General features: G+C 40.2%; 2 protein-coding genes across 4 annotated transcripts in view; one reads left to right on the forward strand and one right to left on the reverse strand.

The window, feature by feature from the left end:
* On the forward strand, positions 1–6,317 carry lpar2a (lysophosphatidic acid receptor 2a). Of its 3 annotated transcripts, none has more exons than XM_029436892.1 (5): positions 1–237; positions 1,447–1,622; positions 3,197–3,949; positions 4,471–4,736; positions 5,583–6,317. In XM_029436892.1, the coding sequence occupies exons 3-5, from the start codon at positions 3,199–3,201 to the stop codon at positions 5,673–5,675; spliced, it is 1,110 nt and encodes a 369-aa protein (XP_029292752.1). In that variant the 5' UTR covers positions 1–237; positions 1,447–1,622; positions 3,197–3,198; the 3' UTR covers positions 5,676–6,317. The 3 variants fall into 3 exon arrangements, with proteins under 3 accessions (XP_029292752.1, XP_029292753.1, XP_029292754.1); XM_029436893.1 differs by having other exon boundaries at positions 1,451–1,622; XM_029436894.1 differs by having other exon boundaries at positions 2–237; positions 4,471–4,733.
* Positions 5,913–21,162, reverse strand: part of pbx4 (pre-B-cell leukemia transcription factor 4) — a 27,130-nt gene continuing 11,880 nt past the window's right edge. The window contains exons 3-8 of the mRNA XM_029436924.1: positions 15,309–15,553; positions 12,930–13,123; positions 12,654–12,789; positions 12,403–12,559; positions 10,035–10,121; positions 5,913–9,371 (exon numbers count right to left, since the gene is read on the reverse strand). Coding sequence (XP_029292784.1) covers positions 10,078–10,121; positions 12,403–12,559; positions 12,654–12,789; positions 12,930–13,123; positions 15,309–15,553 — 776 coding nt within the window. The 3' untranslated portion in view covers positions 5,913–9,371; positions 10,035–10,077. The remainder of the gene's footprint in view (positions 9,372–10,034; positions 10,122–12,402; positions 12,560–12,653; positions 12,790–12,929; positions 13,124–15,308; positions 15,554–21,162) is intronic.

A 21,162-nucleotide genomic window follows, 5' to 3' on the forward strand; every position in this document is an offset into this window, starting at 1 on the left:
GAATAGTTTGAAATTAGTGTGACCAAACTGAATTCAAATTCAATTAATGGCATAAATACATATATACTGAAACAAGTCGTTAGTGTGATTATTTTAAATTACAGCATCAGTTTTTATGACACCCACAAATGTAATGTAGTATTGCACCATCTGTGGGCATAGGTGGAGATGAGCTGCGCTTTATTCTTCCTCAACCCAACGACCTCCACAACTTTGTTTAAACACAAGTTGATACAGGTAATAATTCTTTTCCACTATTTATATGAATTGTGATCTGTGAGTGAGACTTGCCATGGTATAGTTGATTTTTGGTGTGGAAATCGCCATTTTTTGTCCACTCTCTAAGCTAGCTAACTAATGTTAGCTTTCTTCACCAGCCACGTGAGACATCGTAAAACAAACGAAAGAGGGAATAGTTGACATACATATAATCATCAAGCGGCTTTGAGGTCTCGAAAAGCGCTATATAAATTAAATTTGTTATTATTATTATCCTAAATATCTGTAATATTACCACTGAAAGACGTGGGGATGTTGATGTTATTTTGAGAATCAGTAGGCTATGTTAAAAAAAAATCGTGTAGTAACGTGATGTGATTTAAAAAAGTCATGGTAAACCATAAAAATGTCATAGTAAAGTTATTCATAAAAAAAAAATCATAGTATAGTACGTGTGTGTGTTTAAAAAAAGTCACTATTTGATGACAAAGTGTACATATTATGCTAAATACCCACAGCCAATCAATTGTAGTGTAATTTAATGTAGTTTCTCACTGTGACCACAAGAGGGCAGAGTACTCAACCTACTCGCTTAGTTTCAAGGCAGACACTATTATTAATACATTCTGCATATCATTTCTAGGTCATAGAACGATTCTATTTTATGTTTTTAAATAATTATGTTATAACCAATACTAATGTTTTTTTTTATGTAGTACTAATTACACTAATAGTGAAAGTTAAACAGTTTATCGTTGTCCATACGGATGTTGTAGAGTTGCAGTTCTTGTCTGTGACCACTGGAGGGCAGTAGTCTCTTATTTTGCACCGGCGTCAAGACGGACATAAAGAACTTCTGGCAAATACTTTCAAAATAAAAGTTGCGAAAGACACTAATATTTTGTGCACCGCTAAGTATATTCTGATTGAAGATAATATAACTAGTTGTTATATATTGTTTAATTTAAGCCACTGTTTTGGCGTGGTGACTATTTAACATGTCATTGCTTTCTTCACTTGTAGCTCCGAGTCTTTGCTAACAAAGTCTCCATTGCACACAGAGCTAACTAAAAAAAAAGTCAACATTTAAGTAATAACTCAAATTTGATTAAGATTTTGAGGGGGTTGTTCAGAGTAAAATCTCCTCTTTAGAGGCACACATATAGTAAAGATACAAAATAAAAAATGTGCGTATGTTTTATCCCGATATTTAATTTATGTTTGGAGGCAGCACGTCCACCGGTCTGTCTCGTGCAGCTGATCTGCGTGAAAATGATTCAGAGAGGCGTCGACTTGAATTGACAGACGGACAGAGAGCAGCTCAAAGTGTTGCATCAAATGGCAGCTAGCAACTCAGGTTTCATGTCGGACTTGTCTGGATGGAGGATACTCTAAAAACGGCGGTAAGTTTCAACTAATCAAACGTGGAAATTCTTAACAAAAATATCCTAAACGCAGGAGTTTCGTTTAAGAGATGATCATTATCAGAGGCACATGTTTCACTGCAAGTTGAAACACGTCACGTCATCTGAACTTATTTGACTTCTCTAATTTTTTTAAGTTGTTGCCCCAGAATGAAGAGAGTTGTATCATCGTTTGCTTGCCAAATATTACTCTACCAAATGGTTTCAGCTGTTGAAGTCTGAGGGTTTGCTGTTGTTTCTGTTTTATTGTAACCTGAGTAGCTTTCGTTTTGGACTGGTAACTTGTTTTGGTCTCTGGGAATTTGTGATGAGTATTTCTTACACTATATAGAGCTCATTAACCTACCTGCTTTATGAACACAGCCCTTTGTTAGTCTTTATATCACCTATTGTTTTGAAATAAACTGTGTGTGTAGCTGGAAGTTATGTTCAAGCGCTACTTTTGATGAATATTTGTGTCTTGATCGCACTAATGTGTTGAATTTATCGAGTAACTTTATTTATTCAGCATCTTTTTTATACAATCATGCAGCCCAAAGTGCTTCACAAAGCAAACAACAAATGGACAACAATAAATAAAAGTTTGCAAGACAAAAAAATCACAAAAGTAAACCATAACATGGGCAAAATAAATAATACAAGAGATTAAAAAAACGATGGCAACAAATGACGAGGCAATAAGTATAATAATGTGTTTTCAATACAACACAAATGAGATTGAGACTAAGTCTTACTATTTTCAAGTTATTACAGCATTCAGTTTGTAAAAGTATAATTAAGATGCGTGCATGAAACCGTTCTAATGACTCTCTTACACTTGAGTATTTTGAATGTGAGCTGAATTTCTATCAAACAAATACAGTATTGTTTGCCATGGGCGGATAAAGAGATAATGCTACCTCTCCTACATATGAGCAACACACAGACTTTCTAGTTGTTTAGCCTCTTTTTGTTGTGGTTACGCTTATCTGTGGTTTTGTGTCTCTTTGCAGTCACTTTGTAATTGTTTTGGTCTTGTAGTTGCGTCTTTTCAGTTGTTGTTTTGCCCCTTTTTGTAGTCATTTTGTGTCAAAGTGGCCTACTGAAATTTTCAAATCGCAGGAGGTGCAATATTTGTTAAAGGTGAAATGTTAAAGCTGCAGAGATGTCCCAGCCTACACATCATATTCTACCGAAACATCTTTGTTTGGTACAGATCCCTCGCAAAAATCACACCATTATCATTCCCTCTAATAACGCAAATTGTGTTGCAATATCAGTCAAACTCCGTCATTTTGTGTCTCTGTGGGTTGCTTCCCCCATTTTCATAGTTAATGTGTGTCTTTGTCATTTTGCAGCTGTTTTTGTCTCTTTGTAGTCGATGTATGTTTCTTTGTGGCCAATTTGAGTCTCTTCCTCGTTGGTACGTGTCTCTTTGAGTGAGATTGTGTTACATCTTACATCCTGGCCCCTGAGCCTGTGACCTGCAGGCACCGTCAGTAATCCATCCTTGGTTGTTGCATCTCTTACAGACAACAGGTACATATTCTGACATTACAGTTTTGTGTCTACAGTTATGGCCATGGAGAGCAGTTTGTGGAGTACCTGCGACTACAGCCACAATGTCACCTTCTTTTACAACTGGGTGGGTAAGAAGATCAGCGTAGTGTGGACGACACGGGACTTTGTGGTGATCGGACTGGGCTTGACGGTATGTTTCATCGTAGTCCTGGCCAACCTGATGGTGATGGTTGCCATCTCCATGAACCACCGCTTCCACTTCCCCATCTACTATCTCCTGGGCAACATGGCTGCAGCTGACCTGTTTGCAGGTATCGCCTACGCCAACCTGATGTTGAACACGGGCCCCTGGACAAGCTCGCTCACCAAGGAGCAGTGGTACATCCGCGGGGCTTTGATTGACATAAGCCTGACGGCCTCTGTGGCCAACCTGCTGGCTGTTGCCGTGGAGCGACACCAGACCATCATCACCATGCAGCTGCACAGCAAGATGACCAAGCGACGCGTGGTGCTGCTGATAGTCTGCATCTGGGCTGTGAGCATCATCATGGGCCTGGTGCCCTCGCTGTTTTGGAACTGCGAGTGTGATCTGGATGACTGCTCCACCGTCGCTCCTCTCTACAGCCGCCGCTTCCTCATCTTCTGGGCAGTTCTCAACCTACTCACATTCTTTATCATGGTGGCCGTGTACACTCGTATCTTCATCTACGTGAGATACCAGACCTCGTACTCGTCTCGACACACCTCGGAGATGCGGCACAGGCAGACTGTTGTCAACCTGATGAAAACTATCTTCATGGTTCTGGGTGAGAAGTTGTTTGTGTGCAACCATCTGCTGCTGGATGTTTGTTGTGGGTCAAAGGTCAAGTTTTGTTTTTTAATTAACCACAAAATAAACAGTCTAGCTCTGTCTTTTATAAAGACATACTATACTATGACTTCTTATGGCATACTACACTGCTTGTACAAATTATAAAGGCACATATTTATTATTTAAGTTAAGAAATGAATATTTAATACATTAACCTGAATCTAGCTCAACACTTGTGACATGTGACGTTATTAATACTAAATGCTGTTGCATGTTTGGATGCTTGCTATCTGTGGCCTCCCAATAACCCCACAAACCAGTTTTGCAGCTCTCTCCTTGTCTGATGTACTTTAAGATAACATTTAAAAAAAAAAAAAAAAAAGGTTGTTAGGAGTTTCCAGTTTATTACTGTGTATTAAAAATCGCGTCTCTCCTCATAATTTACTTTATTAATTGCTTTGGTTTCTCATCCCCTGGAATATTGTTGTTGACTCATTCTCAACCACATCTCTTCAGGCGCCTTTGTAATCTGCTGGATGCCCGGCCTCGTGACTCTATTACTGGACGGGCTGTTGGGTAAAGCCAGCCACGCCAACGCCTTTGAGAAGTTCTGTTTGGTGATCGCAGAATGCAACTCTCTGGTCAATCCCATCATCTATTCCTTGCGAGACGACGAGATGCGGAGGACATTCAAGTGGATCCTATGCTGCCTGTGTCGGAGAGGGGCCGACCAGCAGAGGGAGCTGTCACCTGTCGAGATTGACCCACCACTGCCAGAGGTAGTTGTATTACAACCTGTGAAATTTGAATACACACTCAAAACACTTTACAACAGGCTTTGCTCCATGTGTTATCTAGATTAACGAGGCCCATATTCTGATTATTGCTCTTCCGTTACTCCCACAGTGAGTTATGCAGGTTTACATGTACCGCACCAATGCACATGCTGACGTCCTAACACATCAGGTACCTGGTGTGAGAGGGAACCAGAAAATTCCTCCTCTTGAGGTCTTGTTTGATTTAAATGTTTTATCTTTGGGACTACTTTTCTCATAAGAGTGGCTGGAGAGAAAACATTAAAAGGGATAGTTCAGATTGTTGCACAAATACATCAGTTTAAGTGTACGCTATATTTAGAATATTTTCACCGCTTTACCTTGCTGAAAGTTATATCCATCTATTCTTTCTTCAAAGCCACCAGACTCCCTTTGGCTAAAACATTCAGTCAGTTTACCTCGCAGAACATGGGAGTTGCTGGCCTTTAATTAGATTTTTATTCATTTGACATACCAAGAAATATATACTGTATGTCACAGATCATACACTGTGGCAAATGCATATTCTGACGCTTCCTCACTTGAGTTTGTCGCGGTGTGACTTCGACCTAACCCTTTAGTCGGGTGGCTTTGAAGAGAGAATAAATGGCAGTTACATTTCTTAGCTCCGCTGCTTCTCTAAACTGGGGGCATGCCGACCGACATCTGATACACTACTCTTGGATAAGTAACTCGTACAACTCCACTTCAAATAATCCAAACCATCGATTTAAATGACTGAATTGTTAGAAAATGGGATTCTTACTGAATTAGTCTTCGTGTAATGCCTAATAATAGATGTTCTGTCTACAGGAAGATCTTGGCCCTGTCCAGAAGTCAGAAGATCGGGCCGTCCTTACGGAGATCAACAGTAAAGAAGACTGTTGGACAATGCCGGGGGTATGATGGCTGCAGGCCTGCAATTCATAACAAATCTTGACTTTTACTTTGATCTAACAGCACATTGTGTTAAATTCTTTGGTATTTCTGCTGGACGTTAGTCAACTTCTGCCAAATGACCTCTCTTCCATGTTTGCTATTGTGAATTAAATATAAAGATGCATCTTTTGAAAAGGATTTTATCCATGTTGGACAAATGCTTTCGTTTCTCAGGATCGTGACAGATTCACATATTAATCATCAGATGGTGCAATCTCTCCTTTTATTACGTTTGACTATCACAAGAGCATTTGTGACAAATTATAAAATGAAACACTCCTAAAATCTGAAATCAAATGAAAGAAATCACACTAAATCATTTTATTAATTTTCTAATAAGAACACTACAATTTGTCATATTCTTCCTTTTTGTTTTACTCTTTCTAGAACAATTCTAAAGTTGAGGTATAAAAGGAGTTCATACAGACTCACAAGTCTGAAAACAGTGGGGGTTATATACAAGAGAAATGGAAAGACAGAGGTAGAGAGAGGGGTAAATACAAGGGAAAGAGGGGAGATACAAATATACTAATAAAAACAAAGAAATCAAAAAGGTTTAAGAAGCCATTTGGTGCTGTGGAAGTCATTTAGTCATTTGCAGAATCCAAACAAGATTTAAAAATGATTAACAGCCCAACGTAAAGTGAGTTTGTGTTTTTAGATTTGCAGATCTGCTGCAAAAAGGACCACATAATGTTTACCTCGAGCTCTACGTGTTTAGGCATTAATGTGTAGACCATCTGCTTTAAGTGAAGGTCATTTTAAATGAAGTTGCTATTAAGTGGTTAATTTCCTGTTTGTAAATGTACTGCTTGCATATTCTCACAATATTTCGGCATTAAAAATTTCAGACTGGAATATGTTTAGAGTTTGTGATTTAACTTTTCACAAAACAGACAACAGCTGCACATTTACATTTAGTTCTCATGAATTTACATCGTCCATGTAACAGTTTCAAAACGTCTTTTGCCACTCCATAAACAAAGTTGTAACTTAGTTGATTTAAAAACAACAAAAAGAAATAAATGAAGCACAAATGGGTGAATACTTGGGTAAGTGTGGAAAAGGTAGAAACTGAAGGGGGGAGGGGGAGGTTTATGAATCTATACGGCAAAATACACCAAATAATGTCCATTGGAGAACCTCAATTGATACAATCGTCTTTCCACAGCACCAAACGTTACACCTGTAAACCCGACATTGCCACCTCGGTTATGTAACAAAACCTAAATAATGTTCAAAATTGATAATTATCGTGAATCCTGTGACAAAGGCCAAATAAAACTGGCATCTCAAACAAACAGTTTATAAAAGAAAAGAAAAAATACTGAAACATTACACAAACTGTACAATGACATCCATTACAACAGGTAGAAAAAGGGGGGGCATGATAATTTGGTGTGGCGATAACATTATTCATAAGATACAGTCGTATGAACCGCGATGAGTAACAAAACAAGTAATTAGATGTGGGATATCACGTGACCAGCTTATAAGCTCAAGTTTTGTTCTGTAACATGGTTTAACAAGTCTTGAGTGACACCGAAATCTTCATAAGGCTTTACCTTACTATCAAAATGCTTTGTTAATCACATAACAGTTAATGTATAAAATAGTTCCAAAAAAAATAAAAATCCCCAAAAACGTTGCAGGTTCGTCTTGAACACGAGTTAGGAGTTTTTCTAACTGCCTCTTTTTTTGGTAACAGAGGAGAGAGAGAAGCCCTTGCCCAATTGGCCATAGAACTAAAAACAAAACAGTTGTGGTTTAACAAGGTGTTAAAAGGATTGGTTAAGGGGAGAGCTTATCTTTCTAATAGGCTCACAATCAAATTATAGGTGTGATATGACAGTCCTCACTCCACCCGCCCCTCCCACGACGCCCCATAACAGAAACCCCAAAAAATCAAATCAACTTGAGGCATGACGACACCACACAGAGACACAGATACAAATATAATTCCCTCCTCTCCTCGAACTGAAAAGGTGGCTGTGCACCAACTTTAGAGACACAGAGTAGCATTATTACATTGCTGAACATGGTATTTTTGGTTTTCGGTACAACGGATGGTTGTAGTGTGTTGCCTCGGGCTCACAAGCTTAAATGTTTCAAGATGGGGGAGGAGATCTCAGTTGAATCCCACCTAGTGTGTCATTGGCTGGAAGCACCCAGTCTCTATAATGCTTACAAAGGTCAGAGGGCACCAGCCAGTTTGACTGAGACATCCCAAGAACACTGTACACACACCCACACAGAGACACACACATCATAGCAATACATGATGCACTTTTTCCTTTTTGGTCTGACTGTAATAATTATACCCTTTTATTATTTTTGTTAATAAAAACGAAGCTAAAAACTTGAAGGTTAAATGAAAACAATAATATCACGCCTAGAAGTCCTACATGCATGGAAGACAGTCACGTTTCTAAATTCATGTCACGTTTGTCCCAATAACACATCAATGCCCCACAATCTTTCCACCCTTCTCATAACGTCATTTAGATGCTTTATTGAGCTCATTTTTGGTGGTGGCTGGTGCATTCTTGGTGAAACAGCATTAGAAAATAGCCTACAATCAAATAAACTAGTGGACAGAAAGCAAGAAGTAAAGTCTACAAGCCATCTACCAACACCCTCTATTGGTTAGCAACAAAAAGGGCTATTAGTTACATCCACTCAACCAAAGATATTCTCCTCTGCCCATTCCTCCTCTTCACCAGCCCTGCCTGCTTTAGATCAGTGATCCCCTTAACTACCCTACCTACAGGTAGAGACACCCATAACAAGGATGCTAACGTTTGTGCTTGACACATCTTTTATGTCAGCTCAATATGAAAACGACTGAAAAGTTGTGTTATGGAAAGGGGATGCATGCACGTTTGTGCATATCTCAATTATTCACTTTTTTTAAAATCTCCCAACAGAATGAAATATCAAGCTATAAGGACTGGAAGGTATAACAGTGTCTTGTGTTGAGTTGGCAGAGGGTGATCTCGGAGGAACAGATGTGTTGACAACTACCGGGGCAGCACTTTGGTACGAGCAAGGTGAGCAGAGCTCCCTGGTGATCCGTATCAACAGTTTGGCCGTCAAATGCCAAGGCTTCAAGAGATACAGGCAATCACACACACAGTTTTCCAAAGCGAAGAGTCAAGTGCAGAGGTCAACAGCACATGGACAAGCTGTGTGAGTACTGTGTTAAGTTAACGTGCATATACACATAATGTACAGACATCATGATCATCTACACAGCTGGGTCAGTGGTTTTCAAAAGGTCTGTGATAGTAAAGATGTTTTCTATCTGTCTCAGCATCAGTAAGCTCCATCGCTCTTTTTATTCTGAGTGAAGGAGCTTCTAGCATTGAAGTGGAGCTGTGGGGTGGAGGGAGAACTCCTCCTAACTACTGTTCGGCTGTCCTGTGTTCCAGCACAGTGTGTGTGTTTATGAAATGCGAGCACAGCCTTGTGTGGCTGTAGTTGAGACGAGGGAGTAGTGAAAAATGAAGACAGAGAATGGTAGTCAGAGTGGACCTCAGTGGGAATGAAGTGATGGCAGGGAGAGCCACTGAATCAGTTGGAGGTGTCGGAGTGGACGCTGCCAGGAGGACCGGGAGGAGAGGTGACCGAGGGGGGGTTGGTGGTGTCCTGCCAGCTGTTAGCCTGCAAACAGTCGGGAAGAGAGGATTCTGCATGAAGAAGAGTTCTATCATTCTGAATATGAGTTTATAAATCAGCTATATTTGAGCTTTCAAATGATGCAGCCTCAAAGATAGCTTACGGGTTGCAGACAAAACGCTGTTCATTCTAAGAAGTAATCAGCTGATTACATTTAGTGTGTTGAGAAATCAGAATGTATACTTTGTTACACACAGAGCAGAACAATTGGTGTTCTAGTCCAAATTAAAGTCAGCTTTCTTTGTGTTTTAAGAAATCAGTTTACTCAAGAAAGCCAACTGACCCGGTTACTTGAGTACGTTTCCACTCTGATTTTTCAGCCCCAAGTTATACATTCCTGAAACTAAAGTCTCCTCTATAATAATTTACCAGCACGAAGCAGCTATTGATTTGCAAGTTAAAAACATCTGGATGTTGAGAATAAAACAGGCTGAAATTACCATGAATGTTTTTAACCATTGTCCAACAGCAACGATTCAATGTGCAGTAAGAATCTTCTTCACATTGAAAAACAATTGTTAAAATACTAACAATTGTGTGAAAGACATAAAAATAAAATGTTTTTTTAAGCAAACTGAGCAGCGCATACTTCACGCAAATATCCTGACTACCAACAGCAAACAAAAGGAGCTTTTAGTTGGTACTCACATCCAGGCGATGAGGGGTATAGAGGTCACTACCCGACAGCTCCTCATAGCCGCCCGTCAGGTGTGTAGCACGGTGCAGGGTATCCACCTGTCAGAGACAAAACACACACACACACACAAATTTCAGATTGACAGTTAGACAATTAAACAACCACAGGCTGAACAGAGGAGTAGCGTCCACAAACCTCTACTGTATACATCAGAGCCATTACTGACTGCTTTCCTGCTCAGAAACTCATTTTATTAAAAGTTTATGAAACAAAAGACTGCAACTGAAGCCAAAAGACAATTTATACCTTTCTGTTTAATGATAAGTTAATGTAAAGAGCTCAACAGCAGAAATCTGTGGACTCCTCCAAGCTCAGCTTGAGGAAATGTTTCGTAGTCTACATAAGGGGGTGGACAAACGGAGAGATGGGATGGAGGAATGTGTGGAAAGGGCAGGGAAAACCAGGACTAAAAAGGCAGGTGGCTGTTGGGGGTGCAGGACAACCTAGAGGTAGAGAAACTGACTATTAGTCAGAGGGTCAATCCGCACATATTCCATGTTGACAACTACAAGTCTTGAAGGTCCTGATGTCCCTAAACTGGGTAGGGACTGTGTACATGTAACTAAAGAGGATATGCAACAAGAAACTGACATCATTTCTCTTGAGGGAAGCCAAAAGCTCCTCAAGGCTCACATTACAGAGCAAAGAAGGGTCAGTTTGTTTGTGTTTGGAGAAGAGTTGATGGGGTCAAAGGTAAAGTCAGGACGGGATCTGAGGAGAGGTCGAAAGGAGCTAGGCTAAGGGTGGGTATCAAAGGATTCTGGGTAGCTGGGTTAACGGCATTGAGGTCAACTCTGCAGCTGTCCTCAGTGCATACCTGCGGCTGTAGAGAGGGGGCGATGTTGAGACCCTCCCCGTTGAGCGAACGCAGGCTGAGGTAGGCGTCGCCTGTGTGAGACAAACTGTATGACCCTGGTGACCCTGCAGGCAATATATATAGCCAATATCCAATCAGCTCAACCATAGTGCCATGGGGTCAAAAGGTCACCACTGGTCATGGATATTGAAGTAAATTCTAATAACCAGCTTCAATATACGGGTCAATGTTCTCAGTATTCTGGAAACAAATGTAAAAGTCTGGCTTCTCCTTAGCATACATATTAACTCACACCAGCTGCTGAAATGTGTGCAAGTTTGAAAATTAAACCCATTAAAAGAAAGGTGTATGTAATTCCAATATTTGCAACCACATGTTTTATACCTGCAAAAATATTTTGTTTAATTAAAGTAAATTTGGTTTCTTTGGCTGAGCTACCCTTCTGTGTAGATTACAGATTTGGCTTTTGATAAAGGAAAACTTAGTGTTACACATTTCAGTTCCCAAAGGTTGGTGGTCAGTCATCGGGGGCTACAATCGGGTCAGGGCTGGGCAGTAGTGGGGGCATGCAGAGTACCACTTCCTGTTTAGAAAATGCCTTTACTCTCAGAGATAAATTTGAGTTTAGTCACTTTTAAAGATTTTAACAACCTGGCAAAGTTGTCACCATTTATTTTGAGTACACTGAAGCCATAAGAAGGGAACTGAAATTAAATCGAAACATTTTTATAACGTTATTATATTATTACTATGTGCTGTGTGTTGAGTAATTGTTTCAAAATAAGACAATGTACTACATAGATGCAAAGATTGAAGTAACACACAAAACAAAAAGCTATTTAATAAATAATGAATGGGGACAATTTGTAGAAGAAAGAAAATGGGGGAGATGGACAGAAAGTACTTTAAGCAGACATCAGGTCCATCTGATACACATGAGTATCACAACAGTTCCAAGTCATATCAAGTGTTTCAAAATATGTTGAAAAAGCATCTGACACACAAAACAGCACAGGATAAATGTATATCTTGTGCTAAGAGACAATAAAAGTACACTGCTACCCACACTGCACAATCCTCAGCTGTCTGGTACCAACACATTCTCCTTCACACCAATTTGACATGATAGAAAACATGGAATCATTTATTTGATACCATGATTAAAAACACAAATTATGCAGCCAGAAAGTTTAAGTGGGCACTACCCTCAACAGCTGACTCGCTGCAGCAGTACAGAATAAGTAAAATTGTGACGTGTTGGCTGAAGAAGACACATTTTAACAGATTATTTCCATACAATTAATAGGATAATTTCACTCGAACTCAGTGTGGGCAGTTGGCTGAGAGCACATTTGTAGGGTACAGTGTGGGATGTCCTATACAGTCAGTGTGGGTCAAGGGGGTTCAGTTGTGAGAAAGAACGTAAGTGTATGTAGAGGAACTGAAGCCTGTTAATGACAAGTGTAAGAGCTTGTGTGTAGACGAGATGGAACATGTTGTACCTGAGTTGGGCGTTGCTGGAGAGTTAGCCTGGCTAGCCTGCGCAGACACATTCGCAGCATCCACCGCCGTTTTAACTGCGTAGAGGTTCGCTTCCTCCTGGAACTTACCAATGTTCTTCTTGTAGCGTATTCTCTTGTTACCAAACCAATTAGAGACCTGAGGGACAGATGGATGTTAGATATGAATTTACATTGCATTTATTTAGTTGTTGTAGTTGTTGACCTGGGTAATAGTGGCGTTTACAATTTACCTGAGACACAGTGATCGCACACTTTTTGGCCAGTTCCTCCTTGGCTTCCTCACTAGGGTAAGGGTTAGAGAGGTGGGAGTAGAAATACTCGTTCAGCACCTCTGTAGCTTGCTTGTTGAAGTTGCGCCTCTTACGTCTGACAGAGAGAAGAGATAATGACCAACATGCTTGGAAAGTACAGGTCTGACATCAAGAAAATAACCAGCCATTCAACACACACACACACACACACACACCACACACACACACACACCCCCCCCCCCCAGACACACACACACCTGGCAGTCAAGGAAGCGCGAGCGCAGAATCATGACAGCCTCACAGGTACTCTGTTTAAGCTGCATCTGAATGGAGCTGAACTTGCGGTGGATGATGGCCACCATGCGCTCAATCTCCTTGGGAGAGATGGGCCGTGTGCGAGACTGCTCTCTCAGCAGGTTCATTACATGGTTGGTGAACTCACTGCAGGCCTGGACCAAGAAAGAGAGAGAAGTTGAACATTACTGTAAAAAGATAGCCCAGATTCTATCATGTGCCATGGCATAGTTTGATGATGACGTCTGGCTCCTCTGTTAATAATAATAAGCTTTATTTGTATAGCACCGTTCATACAAGAATTGCAGCCAAAGTGCTTCACAGCACAAACATAACAATTAGTACAAGATTAGACAGAAGAGCATTTACAGTACAATAATCAGTGTTGATGTAAATGAGTCTGAAGTACCATTATTAAAATAGCAGAATTAAAATAGCATAAAATAACATTGGCACACCATTCTTGTAAATGTTTTAAACTATAAGGGCCATATTTTGAAAGTATGAGATCAACAATGGGCCCCTGTGGCCCTTCAACTGGTTTACTCCCTTTGCTACTCATTCCTGGTAGTCTTTGGCAAACTCTTTATTGACCCTTGTATTTAAGTTTACAGCGTCGACCTCTTTATTGACCTTTTAACGTATAAAACACAAACGTCTCAGTGAGTCCAGATTCTTTTGGCAAAATCTTGGTTAAAGCCCGCTTCATAAACAAACCCCTGTTTGTTAAGTTTTATGAAACCTATCGGTTAAAGCCAGTTTTTCTCCAATATATTCTTTAAATCTTTCACTTTTCCACTAATTGTGTAAAGAACATGTAAACACATTTATCAGAGAAACTTCCTCTTTTCCCCAGTGGTAAAACACGTCTATTTGATCTCAAGTTTTTCAAAAATACACACTCTGAAAATGTATCCTAGTTACCTTTACACCTTCAATGTTAAACCAGTAATAATTCACCCTTAAAAGGCTAAAGTAAAGAGATATAAAATATCACTATTAAAAGGCTAAAGTAAAGAGATATAAAATATCACTATTAAAAGGCTAAAGTAAAGATATATAAAATATCACTATTAAAAGGCTAAAGTAAAGATATATAAAATATCACCATTAAAAGGCTAAAGTAAAGAGATGTTTTTAGTTTACTGTTGAAGATAGTGAGCGAGCTTACCTCCCTAATGTCTGCAGGTAAAGTGTTCCATAGCTTTGGTGCATAATTGCTAAAGGCTGCATCCCCGATGTTCTTTTGGATGTTTCTGGGAACATTTAATAAGCCAGTAGTGGATGATCGCAATGTTCTTGGGGGCACATAGTTGATTAGAGAGTTGGCAGTGTAACTTGGTGCGGTTCCATTTAGGGCTTTGTATACAAGAAGGAGGACATTAAAGTAAATTCTAAAAGTTACTGGAAGCCAGTGTAGAGCGGCTAACACTGGACTGATGTGGTCTCTCCTCCTGGTTCTAGTCAGCAGCCTCGCTGCAGCGTTTTGGATGAGCTGAAGTCTCTCCGTTGTTTTGTTTGGGAGGCCGGTAAAGAGTGCATTACAGTAATCGAGTCGGCTTGAGATAAAAGCATGGATTAGTTTTTCAGCATCCTTTTGATTGATGTCGGATTTTAGCTATATTTCTAAGGTGGAAGAATTATGTTTTTGTCACCTTGTTTATGTGGGATTTAAAGCTTAGATCTGAGTCTATGATAACATTAAGACTTGTGACTTTAATCAAAGTAAGTTAATCAGCTGCCTTTATCTTTTCTGAGAACAATAGAGTAATATCTGGATACTTTCTTTGTGAGTTAGTAGTAGCATTGGAAGCATAAAACTCAGTGTTTCTCAAACCTATATCAGTGAAACCACAGGAAAGGGCAGCCCATTGCCATAAAGAATCAAGAGTTTGCAGAGCTAAATACAAAAAAAGCCAAGAATGCAGACTTGATGTTTGTCCATGTGGTCCTGGAGAGAACATCATCGCAATGTTTGTTCAAAATAATTATGAATAAATATGTATCAATGTCAAAATGTTCATACTTTATAATGAGGCCACCATCTTTATCCACCTGTTATTTAAGCGGTTACATTTGAGGTGAAACACACAAGAATGCACAATGAGGAGGAGTCCAGATTTTCACCTGGTATTATCTTTGTTTAAATGATACCTGCAGACTATCATCTGCCTGAGGCATGTTGTGGTTGCCAATCCTTGCACAAATGTCCATTCCCAACAACACTACAGGTACAGAGGAATTAAGTTTTTCTTACCGATTGCACTAAATTCATTTAACATGTTAATATTTGTGGCCAACAGTATATTTTCAAGCATTTAGGTCCGCTCTGAAACACACCTGCTCGTATTTCTCCAGCTCAGAGTGATAGATCTGGCGGATCTGGGCGAGCTTGGCTCTGTAGTCCGAGTGTTCGATGCTGCTGTCGGTAGGTGAGCCTCCTGCTGCTGCCGCAGCTGCAGCCGCCGCAGCTGATCCTCCGCCCTTCTCTGGTCCTGACACACCCTCTGCTAGCAGCATGTTGTCCAACCGCATGATCTGGGGATCTGGGGGGTCCTCTTCCTGCACACCTCGTATACTCAGCACTGGACAGAAGGAGAGAAAGTATAGGAGTTAGACAGGCAAGGTCACCATTTAACTTTTAAGAGGGAAAATAAATGTTACTTTCTGCCCAAACCTTTCTAGGGCTGAAAAACCTGTTGGTTAAAAAGTTTCTGAAAACAGAGACCACACATTTCCCTTCAAGGATAAGACTAATACTGTGGGTTCTAGGGGTGCATAGGAAGACGCTTTATCACTGCTAAAATTCAGACAAGTGCAGCCCTGTCAAACCCCAGTCAAGTTTCTCCCCTGAGTCATTGCTATGAGCGCCTGGCTGAATTCTCAATGAGCCTGAACTTCCTCTGAATCAACAGCAGAGGGCAGTGTGGCCCCTCTGTGGCAGACTGCCAAAGCTCAGGGCATGAGGCATGGGACTAGTAATGGGAGTGCATGTGCTGTCACTATGAGCCCCAGTGGCCATAAGTATAGTTATCAGTTGCTGCTCTCCACCACTGCATTATACCAGGACCTCTGTCAGCCTGCAGCCATGCTCTCATCTCTCTCTCTTTCACACACACACACACACACACACACACACACACACACACACACACACACACACACCCTTACAGATACCACTCAACTTCAGAAAATAGTACAGTAGAAACTTGGTATCACAAATTAATTTTTTTACCTAAAGTCCTTTAATTTGTAACTCATAATGATGATATGAAACACATGGTTATTACAGTACCAATACACAAATAAAAAATAATTATACGGGGGAAATCGACTAAGAGGTGGCCTAGCGAAAATGTTACTTTTATCGACTATATTTACAAAGTGCATTTTATTGCTAATTAGAAAAAATCTTAAATTGCAACGTATTAGAGCTCGAATGATTAATTAACTAACCAAATCAACTTAAACAGCAACTATTTTGATATTTGAATTGAACCCTACGTTTTTAAAGCAAAAATTATAAACATTCCCTGGTTTCTCAAATGTTAGGATCACCCGATGTTTCTCAACTTCACCATGAACTGAATATCTTTGAGTATTTGGCGGATGGTCACACAAATCAATGAATTTTATTTTGAAATTAATTTTTAATTAAAATTTTATTTTGTTCCATCTAGAAATTGACCTGCAAATGAATTGATTACTAAATGAACTATTCGTTGAAGCCCTACAACATGTCTACTTGCAGGGAATCATTAGGATTTCATTACCAAGCCTACATTTGTGCACAATAGTCAAATGTATGAAAGTTATCGATGGAATGTCTGTAAACTAATATGGAGATCAGTGTAAAAATGTTAACGTGTGAATTGTAAAATATTGGTTCAGTCACAAATAAACACAGTAGTGTGTCCACATTTATGTTGATCTAAATTAAGGAGGTAAAAGCTCATTTAAACAGTGGAAAAACCAGACAGGATCTTGAAGGAGACAGACGCTAACAATATGGATGATACGATTAATCCCAGAGGAAACTGGGTTAGCAGTTGTCCTCATTAAGGATTACGCTAGTTAGTCAAAGCTCATCATCAAAGGTGAGGAGGTTCATGAACTCAGTCATTCCGAGGCTTCTTGTTAGCACAACATTAACAATCTTATGATTCTTTACATCGTTGTCAAAGTAGTCCTGAAGAGTCATGGTGGAAAAAAAGAAGTTTGCAGCTGTGGAGTTCTCGGTACAAATGAGTGGAGCTGTACTGTAGCACTAACAGATGTGAAAAAAATGAGAACAAAAACAGTTTTGCTTAAAGTTTCCAAGTGCTATGGAGCAGATGAGTTTTTTTTTTTTTTTAAACTTCATTTGATAAATGAGTCTTTTCCACCATTAAGGCCTCCCATAGCAAAGCGTCCAAGTTTCCCTCCCCTTTTTTCTTGTTCCTTCTTGCCTTTTTCTTTCCTTCTGCTTAGGTCTCTTCTCTCTCCAAGGCACATTCCTGCTCTGCTGCTCCCCCATCTCAGGGCTCAGGAATGCAGCAGACCCAGCCGCCTGAACTAATGACCCTGATTCGCCCATCTCTTTCCCTCCTCTTTCTTTTCTTTCAGTCATTCACAAACGATCGCTGCACATCCTAGCCAGATAACCTAAGCTAAGTTATCGATCAAGGACCAGAGCTATTTGTTTTGTACCTGTTGAATCTACATGATATTTGGATACGCTCTGATGACGGTTAACATTTTTTGTGTACTGACAAAATTTGGGCCATTCGGACAGTTCTGATTGTATATATTAATGTGTGGGGTTGATCTTCACTGTCGATTTACTGAGAAGTACAACTGACCTACAGGGAAGAGGGCAACTGTGGCTCTTGAAGCTTCTCACCTCTCCCTCCTCCCTTTTGCCCCCACTCCTCATTATGGCCCCCAGCTGTAGCCTAATGCCCCTACATTCCCCTAATTACTCCAATTAAGCTGTGATTACCCACAATTGCACTCATGCACAGTCTAGTGGCCTAGTGGTATTATAGCAGCTGTTAAGATACTTACATGGACGCAGGTAAAACAATATATATTTTAAAGTCCAAAAGTCTTCCACTCACAAACTAACCATGAGACTCCTTTAAAAATACAAAAAATAAAAATCTACAGGTCTGAAAGCCATCTGGAGGTTTTGCCAAAATCTCAGCAGCGTTTCCTTTTGATCAACTGGCTCTTGACATCGCCGCTAGGCTGGTTCTATTACTGAGAGATTAAAACTCAAGAGTGGTGTAAGTAATGATACTTCATTTTTTTCCTTTATTTTTTAATAGGAAGACAGCTTAAGGCCCACAGCCTGCATCCTTAGCTCTTAGAAATCCCACCATTATGCACACGTTACCACACTAGTTGGGCTGTGTGGCATTGAGAGACGAAGCGAGCAACACATACTATGAAATATTCAGGGTATCCAGCTGGGCTTTCACTGCATACATAATCATTCTCATTTCTGCACAGCCAATGTGAAAACGGTATGCTGTGCACAGACAACACACAATATATGAAGTGGTGCAGGTAAGGGTGAAGAACCTAACCAATAGTGTAGTGCTGTACATTAACTGTAATGCCTTCCACACATAGGGATAGATAAGACTTAAACGCAGTCAGTATATCATTGCTCAGCTCACAACACAAGCTTTATCCTTGTCTGTCTTTTCCCTCGCTAGCATCCCCTTTTTCACTCTGTCTCCCCCCAACACACATCCCCTCCCCCTCTCCCTTTCAGCGCACCCCCACCCCCCTCCCCCAGTGCCCCCCCTCCCTCTGTTCTCCATTTCAGTCGAGTTCTCCATGTGAGCCGCAATCCCTCATGCTGTCAGCCCCCCCTCTCCCTCTCTCTGTAGACAGACAGGATTAGCATTTTAATTGCATCAGCTCCCTTGGGTATTCTCAGCCTTTCACTGGGAGAGAGCAAGGGAGCGGGAGGGAGAGAGAAGGATAGAAAAGGAAAAAAAGGGGAAAAAAAGGTAAGGAGAGAGAGAGGGTAGAAGGAGAACCAAGGAGAATTGAAAAAAAAGGAGTCACAGGAGAAGATGTGTGTGTGTGAGAGAGGAAGAGACAGAGAGAGAGAGGCTACAGAAATATACAGAATCCAAAGTACAGACGTGCCAGAGAGCGAGCAAGCCAGAAAGACTGAAAAGATAGGACTGTGAAAACATCAGTTTTTCCTTTCATTACAGACAGAATTCAGATAAAGAGAATGGGCCATAGAGAGATGGTTTTCACAATGATAATATGCTACATGAATATGTAAATTTTCCTCACCAAAACAAATCGCAACTGCAGCTAGAGATATGATAGGTAAAACCCTGTATATGGATTAAAACTGTTTGCAGGGTTTAAAATAGTGTCTGGGCAATAAAAATGTAGCCAGAGAAAACGGCAACTAGGGCCAATCTACCTATCGTAAACTACTCTATCAGATCTTCACCCTTAATGATAAATAAAAACAAAGGGAAACTTCTTCCTGTACCACATAGGACACTGAGGATAGTTACTTAAAACCCACCAGGTTGAATTTGTTTTTCAGCTTCCATGAAACATGAAACATGGCTCTAGATTGATACATTTTAGGAAAGAAAATAGTACCTTAATGTGGAACCCAAACCTGACCAGACCAAATTCTCACATTGGATCAATTTGTCTTCTGCTTTGCAGAGAAACAGTGATGAATGGGTTTGATGTTCTATTTGTCCCTTTGGGGAAATTAATTTTTACATTTTAATGTTATATTTTCCTTGATTTACACACACATCAAATGTGGAGAGATGTCAGAATGATGGGTCGCCGCAACACAGACCCCCAGGCAGTTGAGTGCCTTGCTCAAGGGTACCTGAGCAGTGCCCAGGAGGTGAACTGGCACCTCTCCAGCTACCAGATCACACTCTGTACCGGGTCTGTCCAGAGAAGAGAGAGCCGTTTCATCAAAGTCCTTGACCTTTAAATCCACGCAGTGAAATACAAACTTCACGTTCATTGTGACCAGTTAGTCACCCAGTAAAGTCTGTAAATGTAAAATCTAGCAGTCTTTAGCCGTCCTTATCAGCCTTGATGCTAATGGCACTTTCTTTACAAAATGTTGTAACAATTGATTAATTTCATGAAGAAGTTCCTCTGTGCATAAAGTATTTTGATTTACTATGCCATTTTGGTAGGATATGGGTTGCTCAAAAAAGGGCTTGGGTGAATAAAATGTTGCCTTGGGCAAGTTGTAGAATATGGCATTAAAAATGAATAATTTCCCTGATGGGCTTTTTGCCAAATGGATATTGGGAAAAGCTAAATTTCTACTGAAAACACAAAAAGCCTGTTCCTTTCTTCTAAAATGGTGTTTTCGTGTGTGGCGTACAGTCAATTTAATGAGCCTAATCCATATGTCCATTCCGACTTTAAGCAGCTCACGCTAATCAGCATCTGTTTGGGTAGTCCACTAGAGTCCTGTTGCACGCAGCCCCCCACTCTGACTGACACACAACATTGAAACAACAACACACACACACACACACACACACACACACACACACACACACAGAGAGAGCGAGGGGTAAGCATTCAAAGCAAACAGTGTGCTCTGATTAAGGTGTGAATTGGAGAACTCACACCTTGGGCAAACAGCACTTCAGTCTAACACATCATTAATCAGCCCTTAATTAACTAAAGAGAGAGGCTTGGACACTCAAGCGATGACTATGTGTACCCCCCTTGAATAGTCAACACACAAAAACACACACTAACACTAATGAGGGATATATCAATTTGTGTTGTCACTTAATCTGCACAAATATAAGGCAACAACATGATCTACAATATCGTTTCGCTTTGTCTATTAATATATGCATCGTTTTGGCAAAACAATTTGGAAAATAGATTAAGTTTGAGAATAATGACTATGCTAAAAATTTAAAAGGCAGTCCATGTAAAACAATAAAAATGAACCCAGATGATACAAATGATTAGCTACCTCCACAAGCAGTACATTGGGTGCACATGCAATCTGCATTCTACAAAACTAAGTTAAGTCTTTATTCTTTTTATGCTCGTGCAAATAAATTAAATAATATCCCCTAAAAATGTGTTTGCATCGGTAAAACCAAAAGCAAGCACCACATCTGTCACTAATCGCTAACGTGTTGGCAGGCTAACCAGCCTTTGACTAGCA

This window comes from Cottoperca gobio, chromosome 8, assembly GCF_900634415.1.
Source record: "Cottoperca gobio chromosome 8, fCotGob3.1, whole genome shotgun sequence".
Lineage (NCBI taxonomy): Eukaryota > Metazoa > Chordata > Actinopteri > Perciformes > Bovichtidae > Cottoperca > Cottoperca gobio.